Below are 16,924 nucleotides of genomic sequence, written 5' to 3' on the forward strand. Positions count from 1 at the left end.
ACCTGCCGGAGGCCCTAGGCGGCGCGTTACCGTGGCCACAGGGCACAGAGGATGCTGCAGGGGGGCCCGGCCATGTCGCGGCCCCAGATCATCCACAGCGGCCACTTCATGGTGTCGGAGCCGCACGCCGAGCCCGAGGCCGAGGCCGAGGCGGGAGCTGCGCTGAAGTAGGCGGAGGAGGAGGGGGGAGCAGCTGGCAGGCCGGGCAGGGGGCAGCGGCGGGCAGGGGCAGGCTCCCCGGGCAGGGGCAGGGGCGAGGGGCAGGCCCGGGCGGCGGGAGGCCCCGGTGAGGCCTATGACTTCAGCACGGTGGACGAGGGCACGTGCCAGACCTACCGCTACGGCCCCCACAGCGCCCTCAGCATCGACGCCTCCCTCACCAAGCTCTTCGAGTGCATGACGCTGGCCTACAGGTGAGGGTGTGGGGCTGTGGGGCAGGCAGCCCCTCCCAGCCGCTGGTGTGGGTCAGCCTGGGGCGGGAGGGCGTGCACAGGTGCAAAGCCACAGAGCAAGCTACGCTCGCTCTGCCGGGCTCTGACTCGGCCGGGCACGTGTGTGGGCAGAGCCACAGGGCCTGGCCTGCCCTGAGTTGGGAGGGCAAACGCGTGGGCAGGGTTGTGGGCATGGACAGAGCCATGGGGCATGGATCACCCTGGGCTGGGAGGGCACATGCTGAGGCAGAGCCACAGCTCGTGGATCATTTTGAGGCTGGGAGGGCAAATGTGGGGCCCCACAAGGGGGCACATCGCCTCCTACTGAGAGGGCACATATCTGGGAAAGGCTTCTAGACCGGAGCCTGCGCTGAGCCCCGAGGCTGAGGCCGTGCCTTGGTGGAGGTGCAGAGCTGGGATCAGCTCTGGCTGTGCTCACCGTCACTTTGATGGGCTGCTCCCTCCCTCCAGCCCAGGATCTCTCCGGTCAGGGGAAGAGGTGGGGGGGGAGCAGTCCCAGAGTCTGCCACCCATGGGTGCCCACCAGGTTGTGACTCAGCGTGTAGAGAGCTGCTGGAGTGTAGCCAGAGCCCTTGCTGGTCTGTGGCTCTCCAGGAAGGAGCCGGCTGGAACAAGGACATTGCAGCCCTGGGTTTCCCCTGAGCCCCAACCTTTGCTCCCCTCCGTGAGTCATGTTTCATGGCTGCCATTGCGAAAGGGACAGTGTGGGGCACTGGTACCAGAAGAAGCAGGCGAGGCAGCATCCTTGGATCTGCAGGGGGGGGAAGCAGCTGCCACAGCCTCTTTACACCCCCTTCCCCATGAGGAGACGTAAGACAGGGGTGCGATGTGGGCCATGGGATTGAGAGAGGGGCCACAGCACTGCAGTGGGCTCCCACAGAGGCTCTGGCCTGTCTCCTGTCCGTACAAGAGCTCTTTCAGAGATCAGACACATCTTGGTTCTTCTTGAAACTTTTCCTCCCTTTGCCATGGCTTGGGGTTTTCTCGATCACTTCCCACGTGCCTTTGGGTGCTCTTCATGTGGGTTTTACTATCTCCCTCTCTTAACCCTTTGCCATGCTGAATAGCCCAGAAACGTCCCTCATTCTCCCCCCCACAACCCTGGTTCCTGGCCTCCAGCACACCATGTCCCAGTAGGTTTTGTGACAGTCACTGCCAGGCTGGCCAGGAGGGAGTCGTCTGTGCCCAACCTTACAGAGACGGCTGAGAAGCCACACAGACCTGCACTCTGTGGGCCGAGGCGGAGGGAGTTTGGCTGCGGTGTTGGCAACCACTGGGTGCAGTGACAGCGCGGCACCAAGCTGGACGCAGGGGTTTAGAGCAGAGACGGCAAGGCTGCTCCTGTGGTTTGCAGTGCCATGGCCTCCACGACGCGGCTGGCCGGAGTGCGGTGCTCAGAGGAGTCCCCTCCAGGTGCCTTCCTCCTCCCGGCACGTGGCTTGGGACATCAGGCCGGGTGCTGCCACTCTGGGGTCCCTCCGAGCTCTGGGCACACTGCTGGGCTGGCAGGGTGCTGATCTCCCGGGGGTCCCAAGATCCCCTTTTGGTGTCTCCCCCACCACCACCACCACGGGCCACTAAACACCTCCATCCTGTTCCCAGCGGGCGAATCATGTCACCTAAGTGGAAGACGTTCAAGGGCCTGAAACTCCTACAGCGGGAAAAGATCCGGCTGAACAACGCTATCTGGAGGGCTTGGCACTTGCAGTGTGAGTGGGGCCGCGGGCACTGCTGTGGGCCCTGCCACGGGCCGGCCTCCCCCGTCCCCTCCCTTTCCTTCCTTCCTGGCGCTCGGCCTCGGTAAGGTCGGAGCCTGGCGCTCTGCCTTTCGATTGCAGGCTGGCGCCGTAACTGATTCAAGCGACCGTAATCCTTACTGATCAAGCAACAAGCTACTAAGAAACTAATACATCAAGTAATCAATAACCTAGCTAATTAACAGGCACATGGTGCTATTAATTTGCAATTATATCATTTTGGACACTATTAAATTGACAGCAAAGCTACTAATTACTACTCCTAATCTTATGAATCCTACGTGACTGCTACTGAATTACAACTCTTATTACTCTTCTGCCCCCAGCACTTGGTATTAGGGTGCACATCTGTCCCTCTTTGCTCTGCCTTCCCACCCCAAGTCCTTTGGGCACAGGCCCAATGGAGAGTCCTATGGGTTGTCCGAAGGGTCCCATCTGGCATCGCAAGGGGCTTGGGGGTGGCAGTGCCTACCAGACATGGATCCATAGGTCAGTGTCACTCCTGTCGGCAGCCACCCGCACTCTTACTGTCAGAAGATTCCCCCCCTGCGTTGTCCTTTACCTGATTTTATACCTTATTCTCCATTTTCTCCATTTCTGGGACCACTTTTTTTGCTCCCCTAGCACCTTCCCTTCTCTACCCAAAGAACCTTAATTACTTTTTTTCCCTTGGTCCCCATTTTGCTACATCCATACCCAAATGAGGTGTTTCTGATTGCCTAGGCAATCTCAGCCTTACATGGGATTACTGATATGGTTACTTAGATATGGCTGGCCTTGCTAGACTCCTGCCCAAAACTCCCCTAGCAGAGCACTATGTTATTTGTACTGCTCTCATGGCATCCTTGCCCTTGAGCTGTTCTTTGGATGGTCTCCTGGTTCCTGGTGGAGGCCTTTGCTAGTTATGGGGCCTGGTATCCCAGCGGGACCTCTTGCTCGCAGCCTCTGGCCACCGGGAAGTTACCTGCCTGGGATGGGGTGACTTTTTTTTACTGCCTCCCAGCACTCAGGGGTGGGCTGGAGCCCCTGGGATCTCCCCCAGGAGACAGAGGGTCCCTGGTCCCTTTCCTCTCAGGCCCTGGGGGGCATTGGTGCCTGCCAGGGTGGCACAGCCGGGACATGGGAGAGGACGGCTGCAAAATCAGCTCCGGTCCCTTGTCCCCACAGATGTGGAGAAGAGGAAAAACCCTGTGTGCAACTTTGTGACACCGCTGGAGGCTGGTGACGGGGAAGAGCACTGCAAGCCAGAGGTGAGCTTCTGGGGCCCCTGCTAGCCCCATCCCCTCAAATTCTGGCCTGGATAACGGCTCCCGTGGTGCCCACCACACCAGGAGCCGCTGGGAGGGACAGGGCATTGCCTAGTGGGGTTTGTAGCGGTGGGCTCAGCCACACTTGCGATGTCTGGTGGGTGGCAGTGCCCACCAGACACCTGAGGGCGCTGCGTGTCCTTGTGCTGCAGGCTGGGGTAATGGAGGGCAAGTATTGGAAGCGCCACGTCCAGGCTGTCATCCGGGACCACAAGTGGAGGATGTACTCGTGCGCACAGGTGAGGACCCGCGGGCACACAGACAGCTCCTGTGCACGTGCCTCCTCCTCCTCCTCTGCTGCTCCCCTCCAACCTGCAGGGCACCGATACCCCTGCCCAGGGCTGGCAGTGCCACCCAGACCAGCTGCATGTTGGCACCCTCCATCTGGCACCGCCTGTCTCCCCAGGGCAGAGGGCACCAAGCCAGCGGGGCCTGCGGTCACCTTCAGCCTGTCTCTCCAGCCCTGCTGGGTGCCACCCTCTGTCCCTCAAGTTGCCTCGGGGAATGAGCAGACTGGGTCAGCCAGCTGGGAAGGGGTTTGTGTGTGTGGTTGGGGGGGGGGGGGGGGCGCGCTGCCCACTCTGTGCCAGCCGTGGGGGCACCGAAATGGGGCTCGGACTTGCATCACGGCTCCTGTTTGATTTTTCTCCAGGTTCAGAAGATGAAAGACGAACCGGCAGCCTCGCCCTGCCAGGTGCCGGCGCCGTGCCCGCTGCCCCCACCGTGCCCACTGTCCAAAGGGCTCCCCTTTCCCATCTAGGCCAGTCCCGCTGGCATTACTGGGAGCGCCAGCAGTGCTGGCTCCTGTGTCTGGGCTCACCAGCTCCCCTCACCCTTTCTGTGCATGGCAGGGGGTGCCCAATGCCCAGCAGGGCGCGGTGCCCAGCGGCGAGGCAGAGGGCAGCTGCCCCATGGAGCTCGACCCCCTGCACGACCTGGAAATGCTCATCGCGGACCTGGCCAACACCCTCTTCTACAGCCACAACCCCTACGGGGGGCCCAACCCACGCAGTCTGGGTGAGTGGGGCAGTGCCCCCACTCCGTGCCTGCTGGAGGCCCCACGGCAGTCCCTGTCCCCGCGCCCCAGCGGTGCCTAACTCCGTGCCCCCGCGCAGCTCACCAGGACAACGCGGACATGATCCAGCCCACCCTTGGCCAGCTGCACCCCAACTTTGGCGAGGATTTCATGGACACCCCGGACCCCCTCAGCGGTGAGTGCTGCTGGGCGCTGGCCCACAGCCCTACAGCCCCTCTCCATCCTGCCTGCCCTCAGCCTGCCATGGGGCAGCCCACGGCCCCTCTCCTGCCCCCTCTCTGTCTCGCTTGCTGTGGGGCAAAGCTCTGCTGCCCTCCTACCCTTCCCCACCCCACAGGCTCTCCTCCCAGCCGTGGCTCCCCTTTGGGGGCACCCCTGACCCGGGGACCCCATCACCCTCACTCCCTCCCTATGGTAATGGCCAGTCCTCCCTGTTGGCATGGGAAAGGGCAAGGCAGGCGCAAGGCGGGCAGGCCCTCTGCTGCGTGGCGCCCGGCTTTGGTCGCTGGCTCTGCCTGCGTTACGTGCTGGGCATCGGAGCCGGAAACAATGTGTGGCCCAGAGCTGCCCGCTCTGCCAGTGCTTGGCAGGTGCCGGGGAAGCCAACGCCTGTGGTGGGGAGGAGGGACTGCAGCTCCCAGCGTAGCCCGCTCCACCAGCGCTTGGCGGTGCATGGGTGGGGGGAGCAAAGCTTGCTGGCTGGGAAAAGGAGCCTCCCTGGTCTGCCCTGCCTCCGGCGCTGCCCCTGGCCCCACCCTGTATTAACGCTGCCGCCTTTCCTGCCCCTACAGACTTGTTCACTGCCGGCCGCCCCCCGCCAGCGCCACCGGTGAGTCCCAGGCCTCGGCCCCGCTCCGCCCGCCACGCGGCACTGCCGCTGCTGGCCTGGTCCCCGCCCTGGCAGAAAGGACATAGCTTCCCTCTGCGTGGGCTGGGGGCAGGCTCCGCCCCTCCGCTGGGGAGGGCGTGGCTGGGGACAGGCTCCGCCCCTCCGCTGGGGAGGGCGTGGCTGGGCTGTGTGGGCTCCGCCCCTCCACTGGGAGGGGCGTGGCCAGGCCGTGCAGGCTCCACCCCTCCCCTGGGAGGGGCGTGGCCAGGCTGTGCAGGCTCCACCCCTCCCTTGGGAGGGGCGTGGCTGGGCCGTGCAGGCTCCACCCCTGTAGGGCTCCATGCCCACCGTCTCCCCTCTCCCTTCCCAGGTGTCCGTGGTGCCTCCTGCCCCCTCCGTGGCTCCGGCCGCCCCGGGCAGCCCCGGCCCCCCCGCCAGCCTGGGCAGCCTCAAAGAGGAGCCGGCGGGGGGCCCGGAGGTGCCCCCACTCGCCTTCCCCCTGAAGCTGGAGCCCCCGGCACCCCTGGGGGAGCAGCCGACCTTCCTGCCCCTCTTCCCCACCTCCCCGCCGCAGGTGAGCCCCCCGCCCGACCCCCCGGCCCCGCACCTCCCGCCCCAGCTCGCCCTGGTGCTCTCCGTCGTCGCCGCCGAGGCCCCGGCGCCCGCCGCGGGCGCCTTCGCCGTGCTGGTGCCGGCGCCCCCGCCTGGGGGGGCCCCCTGCCGCCGGCCCCTGCGGCGCATCGCCCCCGCCCCGAGCACGGCCCACCCGCCTGCGCCCGCCGCTGCCGTCACGCCTGCCCCCCGCCTCCCACCAGGTAGGTGTCTGCTGGACACGGGCGTGGGGGGGCGCCCTGGCATTAGGTCTCGCTAACAGCTTCGTCCCCCCGCCGCCAGGTGCAGCGGCACTGCCCGTCGCGCCAGCCAGAAACCCTCTGCAGGTGAGCGCCCCTTGCGCCCGCCGGCGAGGTGGCCAGGCACCACGCCTGGCACCGTCCTGCCAGCCCCATCTCTCCCCCTCCAGGGCTGTAGCACCCCGGACCCCGCCGCGGGCATCCTGCTGGCGGAGAAGAGCTCCCACCCCCTTTCCAGCGCGTCCCCCAGCGGCACCGGTACCGTGGGCCCCGCTAGCCGTGGGGCAGGTGGTGGGTGAGGGGTCCGGGCGCAAGCGGGGACGGGCATGGGGACAGCAGGAACTGAGGATGGGTGACGGTGGGCATCTGTCCGTCTGTGTCCGTCGTGCCCTCAGCTGTGTCTTTCGCACCCCCAGACGTGAAGGCGGTGGAGGGCACGGAGCACGCGTGGCACCAAGCCTGCAGCCTCCCTGGCACCAAGGTAAGGCCGTCCGGGGGGCTGCTGGCAGTGCCGGGGCGGTGGGGGGGCACCGCTGACGCGGCCCCCTCCCCTTGCTGCCCGCAGGCGGGCCGGCGGGCCGTGCTGCCCACCACCGACCACGCGCGCCGCATGCACATCAGCTCCAGCTTCAACACTCTCGCCAGCCTCGTGGCGCCCGCCTCTGCCCGGCCCACCGTCAAGGTAGGCGCCCGCCGCCTCCCGGCTGCTGCCTGCCCCTCTGTGGCCAGCCCCGGTCCCCATCCCTGTCCCCTTCCTCGGGCCATCCCCTGTCTTCCTCTCTGTGCCAATCCCTGTCCCCATCCCTGTGCCAGTGCCTGTTCCCCTCTCTGTCCGTATGCCGTCCCTGTGCCCATGCCCGTCCCTGTTCCTGTGACCATACCTGTGCCAGTGCCTGTCCCCCGTCCCTGTCCCCATGCCCGTGCCGTTGCCCATCCCTGTTCCTGTGCCCATGCCAGTGCCTGTCCCCTACTTTGTCCCCAGGCCCATCCCTGTGACCACGCCCATCCCTATGCCTGTCCTTGTACCCATGCCTGTGCCATTGCCTCCATCCCCAAGCCCATGCCTGTGCCCATGCCCATTCCCAAGCTCATGCCTGTCCCCATGCCCGTTCCTGTGCCCATCCCTGTCCCCCGTGCCCATACCTGTGCCAGTGCCCATCCCTGCTGCTGTGGCAGTGGCTCTCCCATGCCATGCCATGCCCGTGCCGATGCCGGTGCCCGTGCCCACGCCGGGGGCGCTGGGCTGACGGGCGCCTGCAGCTCAGCAGGGCCCGGCTGCTGCAGCGCGGCGTGGCCTACGTGGGGCAGCTGCAGCAGGAGCGGCGGCAGGGCCAGGCCACGGCCCAGCGCCTCCGCCGCGAGATCCAGGAGCTCAGCGCCGCCATCGGGTGAGTGCGGGGGCGGGCCCGGCCCCGCCATTGGGCAGGATCTTGTACACCAAGGTCTGCCATTGGGTGATGCACAGAAGGGGGCAGGGCCTGGGGTGAGCTCTGCCATTGGCTGATGGGGGAGGGGTGGGCCTGGGCCGAGTGCTGCCATTGGGTGGCTGGGCTCACCTCTGCCATTGGGTGTCCCAGGGGGTGGGGCCTGGGGGATCTTATGTGCTGAGCGCTGCCATTGGAGGATGCTGGGCAGGGGTGGGGCCTGCACAGCCACACCCACCCACCCCTGCCCCCAGGGAGTTCCAGCGGCAGCTGCCCCCCAGCGGGACCCCGGCGGCAGCGGCGCCGCCAGCCGACTCGGCTGCCCAGCTCTTCGCCGACTACGTGCGCCGGCGGACGCTGCAGGACTGGCGCTTCTGGCTCGTATCCTCTGGGCGCGGGCCCCGGGTGGGGGGACACGGGGGCGGGGTGCCCCACAGGTCCCCTCGGCGCGTGGCCGCAGGTGGAGGCCGGAGGCAGATCCCAGGACGGGCGAGCGGCACCTTCTCCTTAACCCAGCGCTCCCAGTTCAGTACCATTATGAAGCCGCTGTTTGAGAGCTACAGCGAGGCCGTGAGCACCAGCAGCGCCGAGGAGTTCTGCCAGTCTGTGCTAGGCTGGCTGGAGCGGCACTGCACCCTGCCCGTGCTGCGCCCCGGTAGGTCCACCACGGGGAGGGACCCAGGTGTCCGGGTGCCCCCACGTCCCAGGCCCAGTGGGCTCTGCCTGGGGGTCCCCTTTGCCTACGGCCACGGGAGAGGTGGGCACGGGGGCACAGTAGGTACTGACCTCCTTTCCCCCCCCCCCCCCCCCCCCCCCAGCCATCTCCGGCTCCCTGCTGCAGCTCTGCAAGGTCACGTCCATCCTGACGCAGCCCACCCGGCTCCCCGAGCAGGCACTGCAGGCCGTGTCCCGCCTGCCCCCCGGTGACAGCTGACCTGTCCCATGGCGCTGACCAGGATAGCTGAGCCACCCCACGGCAGGCCAGGCTCCCCACGCTGCCTACGGTGGACACAGGGTCCCTCTTGGACAGGGACAGCCCAGGGAGGGGGCAGCGGGATCCCCACCTGCCCTACCACGAGCAGAGCAGTGGGGCAGAGTGACCCCTGGCTGCCCCAGAGCAAAGAGCTCTCTGAGGCAAAGGGATCCCCTCCTGCCTCGTAGCAAGCAGCTATGGGGGGCAGAGGGATGGAGGCAGCGTGCAGGGTGGCGCGTGGTGGCCCTGGGGCTGTCATTAAACCCTCTATCTGGACAACCTGCCTGGCGCTCCCCTGGGGGTGAGAGGGGACCATGCCCCCCCCATGGTGCCCCACAGCAGGGCTTCGCCCCTTTCCTATCCTGCCTTGGGGCCCCACCTGGAGCCTGGGTGCCCCGCTGCTGGGGGCACCGTCCCATAGACAGCATGCCGCAGCCCGCCTTGTTCACACCAGCTTTTAATCTGCCCGGTGCCCGCCCCGGGACGTGGGCACGGCTGCAGGGATGCCTGGCGCGGGGGCAGCAGGGGGCAGCGGGACAGCCCCGGGCGCTGTCTCTGGGGGTCGGTGCGCAGGCTCTCAGAGCGGGTACTCGTGCCAGAGGCTGTGGGGCACAGGTACGGGGAGGTCAGCGGGTGCCCGTGGCCCTGGCCTGGGGTCCCCAGCCCAGGCACGTGCCCAGCTTCCCCCCCCCCCCCAACTCCAGCTTTTCTGCAGTAGGGGGGCAATGGAGCAGGGGAGACCAGGAGTTGGCCAGAGCTGATGGGATCCCAGGGTCCCCCACCCGCCGTGGCACCCTCCTCAGTGCCCCCCAGCCACGCTGCTGCCTGCAGCCTGGCGCCCTGCACTCTGTCCACCCCCCCCACCCCATTGCCCGCCCGGTGCCCCCCGCCGCTCCGCAGCGCCCACCTGTATGTGACGGCGGGGTCGTCCTGGTGCTCCAGGAGGGCGTCGCGCACGGGGGCCGGGGGGCTCAGCCCCAGGGCCTGCGCCCGCTCCCACCGCTGCAGCCGGGTGATGCCTGCGGGCAGAGGGTCAGCGAGCGGGCGCCACGGGGGAGGGCACCGCGCAGCACCGGGGCAGGCAGGCAGCGCCGGGGCGGGCGCCGCCCGGGGCTCTCACCCGTGCAGGGGCCGTACTCCCACGAGAGGTCGAAGCGGCGCAGCATGTCCAGGACGGCCGGGTCCGGGCAGGGGGCGGCGGGCGCCGGCGCCTCCTCTGCGGGGCACGGGCACGGCTCGGGCACCGGGGGCGGGGCCTGCCCCGAGGCCCCGCCCCCCGCCCGGCGACCCCGCCCACTCCCTGCGGCCCCCGCCCCCCGCCCGGCGACCTCGCCCCGCGGCCCCGCCCCCTGGCCCGCGGCCCCGCCCCCTCCCGGCGACCTCGCCCCGCGGCCCCGCCGCCGCACTCACCCTGCCGGGTCCCGCGGCGCCCCTTGGCCTCGGCGCGGCGCCGCGGCCGCCGCAGCACCGGGTAGGAGTCGGTGATGAGCCGCTTCCGCCCCATGGCCCTGCGGGCACAGCGGCGCGCTGAGGCGGGGCCCGCGCCGCCGCGCAGCACCCCCCCCCGCCCCCCGCCCCGTTGCCGCGGCAGCCCGGCGTCCCGGCCCCTCCGCCGACACCGCGCCCCGGCGTCCCGGTGCCCCCTCCACCCCCCACCCCGAGCCCCCGCTTTACCGCCTCCCGCTGTCAACAACGCCGAAGGGAGCCCCGGCGGCCGAGCGCCCGGCGCCGCCCCTTTCCCCTCCCGGCTGCGCGGGACCCAGGCGTCCGGGCCGCCGGCTCCTCCCCCGCCGCGGCGGGAAGGCGGAAGCGAGCGCGGGCTGCGGAGCCGGCAGCCGCCGGCCTGGGGCCCCGGCGTCCGGGGGGGGGGGACCCCGGGCACTGCCCCCCCTCCCCCCCCCAGCGTCACTGTCCCCCCACGCTGCGTGGCAGCGCCCCCCCCACACACACACCGTAAATTGGGGACTCGCGCTGTGCGGTGGTCGCCGTCCGCTCCGAGCCCCTCTCCGGTTGTGCCCCCCCGCCCAGGAAGCACAGTCGGTGAGCAGCAAAGGCTGGGCTGCTGTGCCCCCCCCCCCCCCGTGGGGGGACGCCATCCCTAGGGGACACACACACGCACACAGGGCAGGTGCCAGCCGTGCAGATTTGACTGACGCTTTCCTGCCGTCCCCCCGGGGGGGGGACAAGAATAGCACCGTGCAGGGCCGCAGCGCGTGTCCTGCCGCACAGCCCCCCCCCCCACCGTGCACAAGGCACGGCTCCCCCGGGACGTCGCTGGGTCCCACAGACGGTGACGCCACCAGACCGGCTCCCGGGCTGTAACGGCCGGCGCTAAGCCAGGCGCGAAACCGCCAGCAGCAAGAAAACAGGGGTGAACGGCGGTGGGGTGGAGGGGCACAACCCTATACGAGCCATCAGAGACTCCACAACGCGCGTGGGTTCCCCCCTGCTCCAAAGGACAACCGGGTTTTATTGCCGGCGGGGACGCGCGCCGAGCCCCTGCGGTCAGCGCCCGGGCCGGCCCAGGCCGGGGTTGTGCAGCACGAAGCGGCAGAGGCCGGGCAGGCGCCGGGAGCCCAGCTGCTCCTGCAGCCGCTGCATGGGCCCGTTGCCCAGGGCCGTGTGCCCGAAGACGGGGAAGCCGCCGGCCTGCGCCCGGCGGGCGGCCAGGATGGTGAGCGCCTGCATGTGCCCGCGCCGGCGGTGCGCGGGCAGGGTGTAGCCGTGCGCCCCGGCGCCGAAGGGGTCCCGCAGGGCCCAGCAGACGGGCCGCGCGGCGGCGTCGAGCAGGCACAGGCTGGGGAAGCGCGCCACCATCTCGGCCAGGTAGCGGCGGCTCCGCGCGCTGCCCCCGTAGGCCCACGTGGAGTCCAGCAGGTCCGCGTGCGCCGCGCTCAGCGAGCCCAACCGGAGGCTGGGGTCCAGCCTGCGGGTGGCCAGGGGGGTGGGGGGCCATGAGCCGGGGTTGGCGCTGCACCGGCGGCTGGGGGGGCCATGGTGGGTGGTGGGTGCTCACCGGGGCTCGGGCATGGTGCTGGGGTCGGGGTGCAGGTAGGTGTAGTACTCCGACACCTCCAGCTCGACGCCCTTGGCCCCCGCCACAGCCTGCGACGCCGACGCCACCCCGTCCTGCATCCCTGGGGGCGGGGGGGGGGGCGGTGCTGTCAGCCCCCCCCTCCCCGCCCCACCCAGAGCCACCCATGTCCCCAGTCCTGCCATCCCGGGCCCCCAGCCCAGCTGCCACCCCAGTGCCTTGTGCCCTGCTCCCGGTGCCCCCAGTGCCCCCACTTCCTTCCGCCAGGGCCCCCCAGTGCCCCCCATTCCTCACCCTCCCACAGCCCCCCCAGTTCCAGCCCCCAGTGACCCCCCCATCCCTCACCCCCCCCCAGTGCCAACAGTTTTGCCCCCACCCCCCAGTGCCTCCCATTCCCCCTCCCCAGTACCCCCAGTTTCTGCCCCCAGTGACCCCAATCCCTGCTCCCAGCGTTCCCGGTGCCCCCAGCATCCTCAGTTCCTTCCACCAGTACCCCCAGTTTCTGCCCCCAGTGCCCCCCAGCACCCCCGATCCCTGCCCCCAGTGCCCCCCAGCGCCACCGAAGATGTGGAAGGCGGTGTCCCAGCGCACGGCGCCCGGGCTCTCGAGCAGGGCCTGGTAGGCCCCCAGGTCGCAGTAGAAAGCTGCGTGCATGTTCATGTAGCAGTCGTCTGCCGGCGCCTGTGGGGCAGGAGCGGGGGCTGAGCCGGCCCGGCCTGGCTGCTGGGGCGGCCCTGGCCCCTCTCCCCCTCCCCCCACCCCCCCCGTGCCCCATGGCGGCCACCTCGCCACGGCGACGCGCCAGCACCGCACGGAAGTCCGGCCAGGCATCCACCACGGCCTCGAAGTCCCCGGGGTTGCCCCGGTTCACGTTCATCACGGCCCCATACACCTGCGGGACGAGGGGTCAGTGCTATGGGGCAGGGCTGGGGCGCCCTGCCCTCATTAAAGATGGCCGCCCTCACCCTGGGCTGGCCTGGGGTGAAGGGGAGGGGGCGGAGCCATAAGCCAGGCTGCCCATGAGGGGGTGGGGCTTGGAGGAGAGGCGGGGCTTGGGAAACACCCTCCCCCAAGGCCCCCTGGGGTGGGGCAGCAGGGGCTCATTGGATTGGCTGGGTGACACCCTGCCCGGGCTGGGATTGGCTGGGCCATCCTGGCCTGCGAGGGGATTGGCTGACTCAGACCCAAGCCAGGCTGGGATTGGCTGGCTCCAGCTGGCCCTGCCTGGGAATGTCCCAGGCTGGACTTGGGACCTGCAGCAGGCAGGGGGTCCCCGTCACCGTGGGGCAGGGGGGGTGACACCAGGGTCCCCGTCACTGGTGGGGAGGAGGGTGACACTGGGGTCACCAGCAGGGCAAGGGGTGGGGGGGGGTGGCACTGGGGTCCCCATCACCAGTGGGGTGTGGGACAGGAGGGGACACCGGGGTCCCTGTCACCGGCAGGGCCGGGTCAGGGTGTCCCCATCACCAGCGGGGTGTGGGGCAGGGGGTGACGCCGGAGCCCCCGTCACCGGCAGGGCGAGGGGCAGGCTCCTCCGCAGGGCTCCCTCCAGGCGCTGCAGCTGGGCCGGGCACGTCAGGATCAGCATGGCCCTGCCGAGAGACCCCGATAACAGCCGGATGGGGCCCCCGAGATCCCAAATAACAGTGGGACGGGGCCCCCCGAGACCCCACAATAACAGGGCGTACCTTGGAGCTGTGGGGCAGGCGGTGACACCAGCAGGTCCCTGTGGCTGTGGGGTATGCGGTGACGCCGGGAAGTCCCTGGGCCACTGCCAGCCATCACGGCTGAGCGAGTGCCCCCTGCCCGTGGGGCGGCCCCGGGGGCGGGCGGTGAGCAGGGTCTGTTCTGCCAGCACTGGTCACGCGGCCTCCGGGGGGGGGGGGGGGCTGGTGCTGGGGGACACGACACCGCCCGCCCCGCGGAGCCCCAGTGTCCCCGCTTGCCCCACGGCTGCAGGGCCATGCTGGTCCTGACGTGCCCGACCCAGCTGCAGCGCCTGGAGGAGGCTCTTCGGAGGAGCCTGCCCCACACCCTGCCGGTGACGGGGCCCCGGGGACCCCAATGCCACTGCTGATCCCCAACCCACTGGAGATGGGGACCCCCCCCCCCCAATGCCACCCTCCCTGATCCTCCATCCTGCCCATGACGGGGACCTGGGGAACCCTGGGATGGCCATGTACTGGGGGGGGCGGGGGGGGGGGTGCTGCATGGGGACAGCAGTGTCACCAGATGCTATGGGTCAAACCATGTGGCCGTGGGGGGATGAGTGGGTCGGTTCTCTGCAGGCCAGGCCAGGAGAAGGAGGGGGACAGGGCAGCTCTGGGGAGGGGGAGGGGGGGCAGGACCCTCTGGGCAAGACCAGATCCAGCATGGTGGGGACATCCTGGCCACTGGGGCTCCGGAAAGGGCCACCAGAGTCCTGGGGTTGGGGGGCAGGTGTGACAGAGGCCAGGAGCACCCCGGGGTGTAGCTGGGGGGGGGGGGGGGGTGGAGGGACCCATCACACCGTGCCCCTGTCCCCATCTCCCCCCCCCCAGCACTGACTCTGTCCTGCAGGTCCTGGGGGCCGTCATGACGGTGGCCCGGGGCAACCCCGCTGCCCATGAGGTGCTGGTGGACTCGTGGCCCCACTTTGGCGTTGTGTTGACCCGCCGGCGCCCACAGGTGCTGCGCATGGGTTCCCCACGAGCCGTGGGGTGGGGTAGGGGGGCTTCACGTGGCCAGGGCCGCTCAGCCCCCCCCCCCATGTCCCCCCTCCCCAGGAGCCCACGGACCCCGGGGACTTCTACGCCAACCAGGTGGCGGTGTATTACCGGGACGTGGGTGCCTGGCGGGTGCTGCTGGGGGGCAGCGCTGCCCTGGACTGGAGCCGGGCTTTCCAGCTGCAGGGTAAGGGCTGGTGCCCGGGCAGCGGGCACCGCTGTCCCCTGAGGCCTGGCGCAGCCCCCCCCCCCCCCAAACCCGGCCCAGCTCGCCCCACTGCCCCGCAGCCATGCAGGATGGGGTGCACGCGGACCTGTGCGAGGCGGCTGCCGCCAAGGGGCTGCCGCTCCGGACCTACCCGTACCAGGCGCTGCTGAGTCCCGGACCGCCACAGCCCCGGGTGCCGTGAGTGACCGCCGGGGCCAGGAGCACAGGGGATGGGAGCATGCAGGGGGGCATCCCCTGGTGGCACTGGGGGGGGGGGGTGTGTGGTCCCTGAGCACATCCTCGGGTGGCATTTTGGGGGGGGGGGGGGGTCCCCTATGCACATCCCTGCGTGGTCCTTTCTCACATCCCTTGAGTGGCACCCAAGCTGCACCCGGGGCAGCTGTGGCTGCCCCCTCCCCAAACGCTACCTGGCACTCAGGGCTGCCTGTGTCGCAGGGTGCCACCGGGGCTGCGTCTGGCGCCCGTGTCCCCAGCCCACGTCCCGCTGCTCAACGCCACGTGGGGCTTTGGGGGCAACGTCCTGAGCCGGCGGTTCCTGGCGTCCCTGGTGCAGGACTTCCCCAGCGCCTGCCTGCTGGACCCCCGCGGGCGCCCCGTGTCCTGGAGCCTGGTGGATCCCCTGGGCTGCGTCAGCCACGGCTACACGGTGCCCGCGTGGCGCGGGCAGGGGCTGAGCGGGCTGACGCTGGGTGCCCTGGGCCGGGTGCTGCACGCCCGCGGCTACCCCATCTACTGCGGGGTGCTGCCCGACAACACGCCCTCGCTGCGGGCCGTCCGCGCCGCGGGCTTCCTGCCCCAGCCCAGCACCCTGTACATGCTGGTCGTCACGCCTGGCACCACGCCTGCGCCGCGCCAGTAGCCCCCGCTCGGGGCCTTGGAGCTGGGGGCCTGGGCCAAGGGGGTGCGGGGTGGGCTGCTCCCGCTCCGAACACCCCAGCCTGCCATCCCCTCGCACTGGGGTGGTGGTGGGGGGGGGGACACCAGGGCAAGGAGGGCACCCAGCCCCCCCCCCCCATGCTGAGACTGGAGCTGGGGGTGTGACTGGCGGTGGCAGAGCTGTTCACCCTGGCCCCTACTGATCCCACTTGCTAGTTCCTCGGGCACCCTGCAGCCACCCCAGTGGCACTGCCTGGGGGCTTGGGGGGGGGGGGGGGCACCTTGTGGTATGGGCAGCAGGCGCTGGAGAAAGCCTTTTATTTGTTAATACAAGAATAGATCTTCTGCAATAAATACCCTAATAAATAACATCTCCAATAAATAAACACTTATTAGACGCACCAAAACAGCGGTCCCTGGGGACCCCGCCCCCTCCTGCCTGGCCCCGCCCCCTACCATGACTGGCGGGTATTTTGCTGGGGCGGGGCCGCAATGGCATTTCAGGGTGGGGAGGGCCCTGGGCCCTGCCCCCAGCCAGGCCCCTCCCCCTGCCCCAAGCCCCTCCCACTTCCGCCTGGGGCCCCGCCTCCTCTGCCTGGAGGCTGTGTCAGGCCCCGCCCCGTTTAGGCCTGGCCCCACCCACCGAGGCCTGCGGGCAGGCCCTTAGGGGACAGGAGGCAGCCGTGGGGCTGAGAGACGGGGTCTGGGGCACCCGGAGGCGGAGCTGGGAAAGGAGGTGGGGCTTGCTACACGGGCCGTGGGAGGGGCTTATTGCCACCTGGAGTGGAGAGGCGGAGCCTATCACTTTGGGGGCGGGGCTTATTGCTGCCGGGCAGGGCAGGGTTCATTCCTACGCTCTGCAGGATTGGTCCTTTTGGGGGTGGGCAGGGCTTAAGCCCACCCTGGGGTCCATGGGGCAGGGCTTATTGCTACCGTGGGGCAGGGGGAGGGGGCCGCCCCGGGTGCAGAGCACCCTGATGGGGCGGGCACGGGGCACAGCCGGGGGGGAGGGCAGGGGCCAGGGTGGACGCAGCGTGGTGGCTGCCACGGCCTCACCACCCCTTGCCTCAAGGCCCAGCATGGTGAGAGGGCATGTGGGGCGGCCGTGGTGGCACATCAGAGACAGCCATCCTGCCCCTCAAGGCACAGCGTGGTGACAGTGGGGGTGTAAGGTGGCCGTGGTGGCACATTGGGGTGAGGAGCTCTGTCCCTCAAGGCACAGCGTGGTGATGGCAGGGATGTGCGGTGGCCATGGCGGCACATTGGGGTCAGGAACTCTGTCCTTCAAGGCACAGTGTGGTGATAGAGAGGATGTGGGTTGGCCATTGTGGCATATGGGGATGAGGAGCACCGTCCCTCAAGGCCCACTGTGGTGACATGGGGTGGCCGTAGTGGCACATCAGGGTCAGGAGCTCCATCCCTCAAGGCCCACTGTGGTGACATGGGGTGGC

At 69.5% G+C, this 16,924-nt stretch overlaps 4 protein-coding genes across 4 annotated transcripts; 2 read left to right on the forward strand and 2 right to left on the reverse strand.

Annotated features, from left to right (window-relative positions):
* Positions 1-72: 72 nt before the first annotated feature.
* LOC106495810 (MLX-interacting protein-like) lies at positions 73-8,915 on the forward strand. Its single transcript, XM_067295230.1, has 18 exons — positions 73-167; positions 252-413; positions 2,055-2,161; positions 3,377-3,459; positions 3,669-3,755; positions 4,169-4,210; positions 4,368-4,533; positions 4,632-4,727; positions 5,344-5,381; positions 5,752-6,196; positions 6,276-6,319; positions 6,403-6,490; positions 6,649-6,713; positions 6,798-6,914; positions 7,493-7,620; positions 7,911-8,037; positions 8,182-8,311; positions 8,475-8,915. The coding sequence occupies exons 1-18, from the start codon at positions 73-75 to the stop codon at positions 8,588-8,590; spliced, it is 2,136 nt and encodes a 711-aa protein (XP_067151331.1). The 3' UTR covers positions 8,591-8,915.
* Positions 8,916-9,070: 155 nt separating this feature from the next.
* Positions 9,071-10,407, reverse strand: POLD4 (DNA polymerase delta 4, accessory subunit). Its single transcript, XM_067295357.1, has 5 exons — positions 10,304-10,407; positions 10,040-10,137; positions 9,750-9,845; positions 9,537-9,648; positions 9,071-9,231 (listed from the first exon to the last, which is right to left on the reverse strand). Exons 2-5 carry the CDS (start codon positions 10,131-10,133, stop codon positions 9,207-9,209), a joined length of 327 nt encoding a protein of 108 aa, XP_067151458.1. The 5' UTR covers positions 10,134-10,137; positions 10,304-10,407; the 3' UTR covers positions 9,071-9,206.
* Positions 10,408-10,743: 336 nt separating this feature from the next.
* Positions 10,744-12,566, reverse strand: LOC136991872 (glycine N-acyltransferase-like protein 3). The gene is made up of 4 exons (XM_067295358.1): positions 12,448-12,566; positions 12,224-12,344; positions 11,646-11,766; positions 10,744-11,555 (listed from the first exon to the last, which is right to left on the reverse strand). The coding sequence occupies exons 1-4, from the start codon at positions 12,538-12,540 to the stop codon at positions 11,135-11,137; spliced, it is 756 nt and encodes a 251-aa protein (XP_067151459.1). The 5' UTR covers positions 12,541-12,566; the 3' UTR covers positions 10,744-11,134.
* Positions 12,506-16,475, forward strand: LOC106495812 (glycine N-acyltransferase-like protein 3). Its single transcript, XM_067295359.1, has 5 exons — positions 12,506-12,569; positions 14,223-14,330; positions 14,429-14,555; positions 14,657-14,774; positions 15,033-16,475. The coding sequence occupies exons 2-5, from the start codon at positions 14,238-14,240 to the stop codon at positions 15,454-15,456; spliced, it is 762 nt and encodes a 253-aa protein (XP_067151460.1). The 5' UTR covers positions 12,506-12,569; positions 14,223-14,237; the 3' UTR covers positions 15,457-16,475.
* The last annotated feature ends 449 nt before the right edge of the window (positions 16,476-16,924 follow it).

This window comes from Apteryx mantelli, chromosome 4, assembly GCF_036417845.1.
Source record: "Apteryx mantelli isolate bAptMan1 chromosome 4, bAptMan1.hap1, whole genome shotgun sequence".
NCBI classification, from domain to species: domain Eukaryota; kingdom Metazoa; phylum Chordata; class Aves; order Apterygiformes; family Apterygidae; genus Apteryx; species Apteryx mantelli.